Below are 8153 nucleotides of genomic sequence, written 5' to 3'. Positions count from 1 at the left end.
CACTGGAGGTACTAAAATCGCCCTTATATGCGTGTGTGTGTGTATGTGTGTGTGTGTGTGTGTGTGTGTGTGTCCCACGACCCCTATTAGGATAAGCGTCTCATTGATTTAATACAATGAACCTAAACTCACTAATTATTATAGGTGTCCCTATACTTTTGAGTGCTCCCACTAAGAGACGGTTCACTGACCTGGACACTCTCGGACGTCCTGTATGTTCTTGCCGTATCGAATAGAGAGCAGATGGAGGGATGCACACCGTCCAGATAAAGGTGGCGGCTCAGAACGTTTCTCCTGCGCCGTGTCCGTCTCACACCATCCAGGCTCAGATCCACACCAACCTCAGAGACACCCTGGAGCACCACGTCCTCCTGGGGCTCTGTCCTCCACAACCGGTGAGTACACTCTTATTCCTGATACTAATTTATCAAAACGTTGTTTGATGTGTTAAAATACTGAATCATGATTTATGATTCAAGGTAGCGTATACACTATATAAGCGAAAGTATGTGGACACTCCTTCCTAAAGACCTGCCGGCATTAGGCAGACACTTTTATCCAAAGCGACTTACAGTACTGTAACAGTGTACTGTCTAAGCAATTGAGGGTTAAGGGCCTTGCTCAAGGGCCCAACAGTGGCAACCTGGCAGTGGTGGGGCTTGAACCAGCAACCTTTTGATTAATAGTCCACTAGTCCGGTACCTTAATCGCTAGGCTAGAAAATTCATTTACATTTTTGGCCCTTAGCAGACGCCTTTATGTAACCTACAATCATCATTGAATGCAATTTAAGCAATTGAGGGTTGAGAGCCTTGCTCAGGGGCCCAGCAGTGCCGACTAGGCGATAATAGGGCTTAAACCAGCAACCTTCAAATGACTAGTCAAGTACCTCTTGTGGTTAAGATGTTACACCAGTTATCTCATAAATAAAGACAGTCATGTTTTCCATATTCCTGCAGGCTCTGTCCTGGTCCGGCACTCACCGCGTAAATTCGGGGAAGGACTTGCTGTACAGCCACACCGGTGTGTCCATCTCCGGTCAGACCCAGCACAGCGCCTTCGTCCTGGCACTCAGGAACACCAGCAGCATCCAAAGCAGCCGCTACTCCCTGCTCACCGAGGTCCTCGCGCCGTCCACTTCAGTTTGGATCGAGACGGATGAGTTATGATGTCATAAAAGCAGCATTTAAAAAAGTGTGATTGTGAATTTTGTGTTGTAGTGGAAGTTGGGGAACTGGAGTGTTGAACTGGGAGGAAGTTCACACTCGTCCAGTAAGAACGCCACGCTGAGGGTTCAGGCCAAACTCGACCGTAGTGAGATGCTCTGGCTGCAGGGGTCGCTGGGAAAACGGTGCCTGCAGGCTGCTGCGGGATACAGCGGCGGTCAGTATTTTATCCAAAGCGACTTACAGTACTGTGACAGTATACTGTCTAAGCAATTGAGGGTCAAGGGCCTTGCTCAGAGGCCTAACAGTGGCAACCTGGCAGTGGTGGGGTTCAAACCAGTTTTGGATTACTATTGGTTGATTACTATAGTTTTGGATTACATATAGAAACCGGTGATGTTTCTGATCCACCCCAATCAACAGGCTATAAAAACACAATGGTAGATCTGATGGTAATTATAACCTCACGGAAAGATTCACGGGGCCATTAAATCTCTCCCGAATCCCTAATCAGATTCATCCGACGACCTCCGAACGACCCTGTGCTTGGAGAGACGCCCCTGGATGACGTTCGAGGCCCAAAGAGGAGGCAGCGACATGGCCAACGAAACCCTGGCGGTCATTTCGGCGGGAGCAGCTGATCACGGCCTGGTGTTTCGCGCCAAGGGATGCGAGGAGTGCTTATCGGCGAGCGAGGTGAGACGAGGACCCGGACAGACGTCCGTATATCTGCCGCGTTCCTCCCTAGACTGAGATGATTTTCTGTGTGCGCAGGCACGGCTCCAGCAGCTGGCGTTCCATGTGAAGAGGAAGCTGCTCGAGAGGGTTCAGAAGCTGAGCCATCTTCTGCAGGAGCTCAGGAGACAGGTTCATACGGGCTCGTCCAGATTTACGATTTGCAAAGTTCATTTTTTGATGTTCATTATTTAAATGATTGTTCTCGCAGGCTGGAGGCGGCACCGCCATGCAGGAGCTGAGCGACACGTCCCTGCGTTTCACCCGTACGGTGGAGAACCTGCTGACGCCGAGAGCGCCGGCGCTTTGGGACGCCTGGATGTCTGGAGCGGTCCGTCGCACCCTGACGAGCAGCCTGCCTCAAACACTGCAGGTCCTACAGCACACGTCTCAGCTCATCCAGCAGGAGCTCAGAAGTAAGCGGCGCCCCCACAGACACTTACACCTGTATGCAAACTTTTGACTTCCATTTTCTTCCATTCTCAGAGCCGCTGGCCACGCTGGCCGGAGCGTACCACGATGTAACCGGGGAGCGTCTGGACAGGGCGTGGGATCAGACGCGAGAGCTGTGGAGCAGGGAGCTGGTGAACCTGCTGCCTGCTGTTCTTCACAATCACCACCTGAGGGCGCCGTTCAGGAACGCTCTCCACAGCACGATCGCTGGGCTGGACCTGGTGAGACTCGCTCAACTCGCTCACCAGCACACAGCAACAGTTTGGGGAAGGCCCTTCTAACTCAGGATGTGAACCAAGCAAGTTTTAGGTCCAAAGATGATGAATAATTTGATGAGTTTGATGTGGAGGAACTCGCCTTTGGGATGAATTGGAATGTCTGTGTCAATTTGTACCCCTTGCTGGCGCTGCTGTTAAGATGTACCGCATTCAGCAGACACTTTGACTCAAACTGTGATTGAATCCATTCCAAGCAATTAAGGGCCCAGCAATGACAGCCTGGCTGTTGTGGGACAAGAACTAGCGACCTTCTGATTACTAGTCCAGTACCTTAACCGCTGAGCTACCACTGCCTGGAGAAGGGTCAGGGCTCTGTGCTCTGTGTTGTCCACTGGAGTTTCTCCACACCTCACTCGTCATCACTCACTCATGTCCACAGTCTAGCTGGAACAGGAAAGGTCCTTCCCCAAACTGTTGCCAATTAAGTGTTTGGGAAATATGCAGATGTAGCTGTAACTGTATTGATAGTACCTGATGTGCTCTCCAGGTCATACAGCACACAGTCCAGTGGACTGAATCCAGATTGGCCATGATGCTTGTGCGAGTCAGACGACAGCTCGCCTTGACGTTCAAGTTCTCCAAAAGGTAAATCCCTCAACCGTCTGAAAACCTGGTGAGCTGCCCTGCTGCCTACTGCCTACCTGATCAGCTGCCTCAGTAGAGTGGGTTCTAATAAGACACGGAACTCATAAGGCAGATTATTTAGACGCTCTACTTAGACGGCACTTCCTCGTTGTTCAGTCAGATTATCACTCAGAATTAAGGCGCCTCAGTAGGAGCATTTTAAGGAATCTAAGAATTTAGACACGCCCTCTTCTCGGGAGTGTAGAATGACGTAAAATGCATCTATGTAGAGAAATCACCAGGTTTTCGGACAGACCCCGGGTTTGTACTTGATGTAAAAACGTGTTTTTTTGGGAACTCCGTATTAATACTGGTAGGAACCCTCCACCCCAGTGTCTCAGTTCTTAGTAGAATGGATTTCATAGATTGGAAAAAAAAACTTTAAGGTTTTGGTCCATGTTTATAATAACTGGTGCAGATTTGTCAGTTGTTGGGACCAGTTGTGTCCTGTTTATGGCCAAAGGTATGTGGACACCCCTCCTAATCACTGAGTTTTGGTGTTTGAGTCACACCCATTGATAAGAGGTGTGTCTGTCTATCTGTCTGTATATCTATCTGTATGTCTGTCTGTCTATCTATCTGTCTGTCTGTCTATCTATCTGTCTGTTTATCTATTTGTTTATTTATCTGTTTGTCTATCTGTCTATCTATCTGTCTGTCTGTCTATCTATCTATCTTTATGTATCTATCTTTATGGCCAGTGATAGCTCAGTGGTTAAGGTACTGGACTAGTAAACAGAAGGTTGCCGGTTCAAGCCCCGCCACCACCAAGTTGCCACTGTTGGGTCCCTGAGCAAGGCCCTTAACCCTCAATTGCTCATCGTATTCCGCTCATTGTGTAAGTCGCTTTGTCTGTGTACCTGCCTGTCTGTCTATCTATCTGACTGACTGTCTATTTATCTATCTGTCTATCTATCTATCTGTCTGTCTATCTATCTTTTTGTCTGTCTATCTATCTATCTATCTATCTATCTATCTATCTATCTATCTATCTATCTATCTATCTATCTATCTATCTATCTATCTATCTATCTATCTATCTATCTATCTATCTATCTATCTATCAACAAGCTCATGGTCGGACATCCACATACTTTTGACCATATAGTATACGAATCAGCTGTAAACGCTGGACGTTGGTTCAGCTGTATAACGAGTGTTTGTTGCTGCAGGGATGCAGAGCTGTCACTGAATCTTCCTTTACCCCGGAACCCATGGGTGAAGAAGTCAGAGGTCGGCATGGTAAAGGTCATGGTGGAGGAGATCCTCATGAAACCTCTTCTGTCACTAAATGCAGGGAGCATCACCGCCGAGCTCTACAGACTCAAGAGGAGATTGATGGACGGTCCTTTCAATCGTGAGTCTCTGGAGTTGATCACATGATTTTATAGCGACACGACGGTAAGACGCATGTGTGTAAATGTGTGTTGCTCTGGGAGGTGGTGCCATATCTACCACAGCTTTCACCAGGATGAAGCTAAAATGAATGAATACATTAGTTTTGATTAACTATGCTTATTTTTTCTTGGTTTCCCTCCCACCAGATCAAGCCTTTCTGGTAGCAGAGACGTTTGTAGTGTCGTTTGATGGACAAGTCTCAGAACTACCGCCTTCCTGCGATCTTGTCTTGGCTGCCGATGTCACCAGAAGCTCGTTTGGCATCATTTTAGAATCAGACAGACGAAAAAAACGTAATTCCCTCGTAGTGCAGCTGCAGAACTCCACTATTACAATACAGCCTAATGAACAGGTACGTTAGAAATATTTAACAGCCTCGAGAAGTCCATGAACAAGAACGGTTATCGGGTGGGAATAATATGTAAATACAGCAAGGAGGACAGCACATTCTATAAATGACTGTGTTAACTGACCAGCACAAGTCGTTTTCCTGAATTTGTATGTACAGTAGTTTGATGATTAGGGGATCTTGAATCACAGTCTCTCACACATGGGAAAAAAAGCCTGACAAAGAATTAGCAATAAGCACCAGGATCTAGCTCTGCTGCCCTAGTCAGAAAGACTGAAAGTGATGAAAATTGGTGTCCTAAAATACAGCAATTAAATAAATAAATATACACTGATCAGCCATAACATTAAAACCACCTCCTTGTTTCTACACTCACTGTCCATTTTATCAGCTCCACTTACCATATAGAAGCACTTTGTAGTTCTACAATTACTGACTGTAGTCCATCTATTTCTCTACATGCTTTGTTAGCCCCTTTCATGCTGTTCTTTAATGGTCAGGACCCCCACAGAGCAGGTATTATTTAGGTGGTGGATCATTCTCAGCACTGCAGTGACACTGACATGGTGGTGGTGTGTTAGTGTGTGTTGTGCTGGTATGAGTGGATCAGACTTTTTAAACACCTCACTGTCACTGCTGGACTGAGAATAATCCACCAACCAAAAATATCCAACCCCCATAGCACCCAACAGGCAGCGTCCTGTGACCACGGATGAGGGTCTAGAAGATGTCCAACTCAAACAGCAGCAATAGATGAGCGATCGTCTCTGACTTTACATCTACAAGGTGGACCAACTAGGTAGGAGTGTCTAATAGAGTGGACAGTGAGTGGACACGGTATTTAAAAACTCCAGCAGTGCTGCTGTGTCTGATCCGCTCATACCAGCACAACACACACTAACACACCACCACCATGTCAGTGTCACTGCAGTGCTGAGAATGATCCACTACCTAAATAATACCTGCTCTGTGGTGGTCCTGTGGGGGTCCTGACCATTGAAGAACAGCATGAAAGGGGGCTAACAAAGCATGCAGAGAAACAGATGGACTACAGTCAGTAATTGTAGACTTACAAAGTGCTTCTATATGGTAAGTGGAGCTGATAAAATGGACAGTGAGTGTAGAAACAAGGAGGTGGTTTTAATGTTATGGCTGATCGGTGTATGTCATCTTAAATAATATTAATTCTTTTGTACCTCAGTATGACAGTAAGCTAGCCATTTTCATATTATTTCCTCTGATGTGTTGCTGGCAGGTGGGGGTGGACTGCGGCAGCGTTATCTTGCCCTTCGGGAATCCTGACGTGATTGTAACAAAGGAGCTGAATCTACTTACAGTGTCCAATAGGAAAGGCTTAACGGTGTCATGTGACGCCAATTTAAGCCTCTGCACTGTAACGCTAGAAGGATGGCTACATGGTGAGCTTTGTTTGGTACTGTATTGATAGACTTTCACTGATCCCATGTCCAGTTTAGGGGGTACAGGGGTACGAGGGCAAAATATCAAGGTGTCCATAAACTTTTTGTAACTTGTCCTTCTCCTCTGCACACAGAGCCCTTACAACAGAGGTGATAATTTCTGTCTCCCCGTCTGAATGTTAAACAAGCCCAACACCTGTATCTGTTTATTCATCTGATTCTTCTGTACTGATTCCAACAGGGATATCCAGAGGAATTCTGGGTACTAATGATAACGAAGCAGGAAATGAGTTCCTTGTTCCTGATGGCTCTCCAGCCCACAGTGTGGATGATTTTACTCCTGAATGGAAGGTAAGATCTTCGAAGTAACATAGTATTTTAATGTGGTCATCTACACCAGCCCACGGCCTCTTGAGTCTCACTAGGTTGGACACAAGTGGCTGTGCCTGAGAGAGGGAGGGACAAATGGGGTATTGCCTCATTGTTGCTGCAACAGTGACACCTGCTGTTTGGTCAAGGCAGAAGCCTAGTGTATATACCTACTGCACCACGTTTAACCTTAAGAGTGTAGAAACTGTACATGGGAAGAACTGAAAACCTGAGTTGGAGTTCTTATCCTCCTGTAGGACAGTGAGGGAAGGTGGTAGGATACGTAATGTATCTTCACCACAGGTATCAGGTATTTACCACGTTGACTGTGTGTGTGTGTGTTCCTGTAGGTGGGTTCTGATTGTGTCATCAAGGAATCTGGAACTTGTAAGAACCGAACCGCAGCGTCTCCATCCTGTTTGCTCTTCTTCTCCTCCAGCACTTCTCCTCTTAGCTCCTGCTTTAGGGTGGTAAGTTGTATTCGGTCAGGTCCAAAAGTCAAGTTCCACTCCTCAGAAATACACTTTTACCTTCATCATTACATCCAACGGGTGTTTAAAATCTATTATATTTAAGCACCTACCTAATTCACGGCCGTGAAATGAGCCTTTTCCTGTGTCATTAAAATGTAAGGTTAGTGTTCAGCGATGTAACATTTTTCATTCGCGTGGCGTTTAAGTGCCTCACGTTTATTGGTTAATCTGAACTATGAGGTGTCCTACCAATCCTACGGCAATTCAGTTAGCAATCGCTTAGTCAAAAAAAAGCAGCTAAAAACACGACTTGGGTAACCGAGTTTGTAAAACTACCAACTAACTTTTTCGTCTTTGAGATCGTAGCTGGATTTTTCTTCCATTTATTCTATCATTCAGTTTATGAATGAAAGACCCTGTCTGAGCTCCATAAAGACCCGGTTCAACCGGTTTGGTGTCGAGCAACTCCAGTGGCCTGAACAGATCCCTGACCCCAACCTTACTAAACCTTTTTGGGATTAATTAGAACAATTGTTGCAAGTCTGGCCTCGACAATTATTACTGCCTGGCTGACACATGCTTTTTACGCTGAACGTGCACACACACACACTCCAACATCTTGTGAATTGCTTTGCAGAAGAGTAACGGCTGTTATACGTGCCAATAATAATAATGGTGGCCAATAATGCCAATGATTTTGGAACAGGATGTCCAAGTTTGCTTGTTTGTTTGTTTAATGGGATTTTATGTTTTACACTTTGGTTACATTCATGACAGGAACGGTGTTACTCATTACACAAGACTCATCAGTTCACAAGTTTATATCAATCACAGTGATGGACAATTGTGTATCTCCAATGTACCTCACTTGCACGTCTTTGGACTGTGAG

The 8153-nt window shown here is 46.0% G+C and overlaps 1 protein-coding gene across 1 annotated transcript; it reads left to right on the top strand.

Moving 5' to 3' along the window:
- Positions 1–251: 251 nt before the first annotated feature.
- LOC134311229 (uncharacterized) lies at positions 252–4639 on the top strand. Its single transcript, XM_062992833.1, has 9 exons — positions 252–395; positions 960–1121; positions 1221–1383; positions 1681–1862; positions 1941–2033; positions 2113–2317; positions 2388–2575; positions 3120–3217; positions 4429–4639. Exons 1-9 carry the CDS (start codon positions 252–254, stop codon positions 4637–4639), a joined length of 1446 nt encoding a protein of 481 aa, XP_062848903.1.
- The last annotated feature ends 3514 nt before the right edge of the window (positions 4640–8153 follow it).

The sequence above is a fragment of the Trichomycterus rosablanca genome, chromosome 4, assembly GCF_030014385.1.
Source record: "Trichomycterus rosablanca isolate fTriRos1 chromosome 4, fTriRos1.hap1, whole genome shotgun sequence".
NCBI lineage: Eukaryota > Metazoa > Chordata > Actinopteri > Siluriformes > Trichomycteridae > Trichomycterus > Trichomycterus rosablanca.
This window is presented reverse-complemented; position numbering and strand designations above follow the sequence as displayed.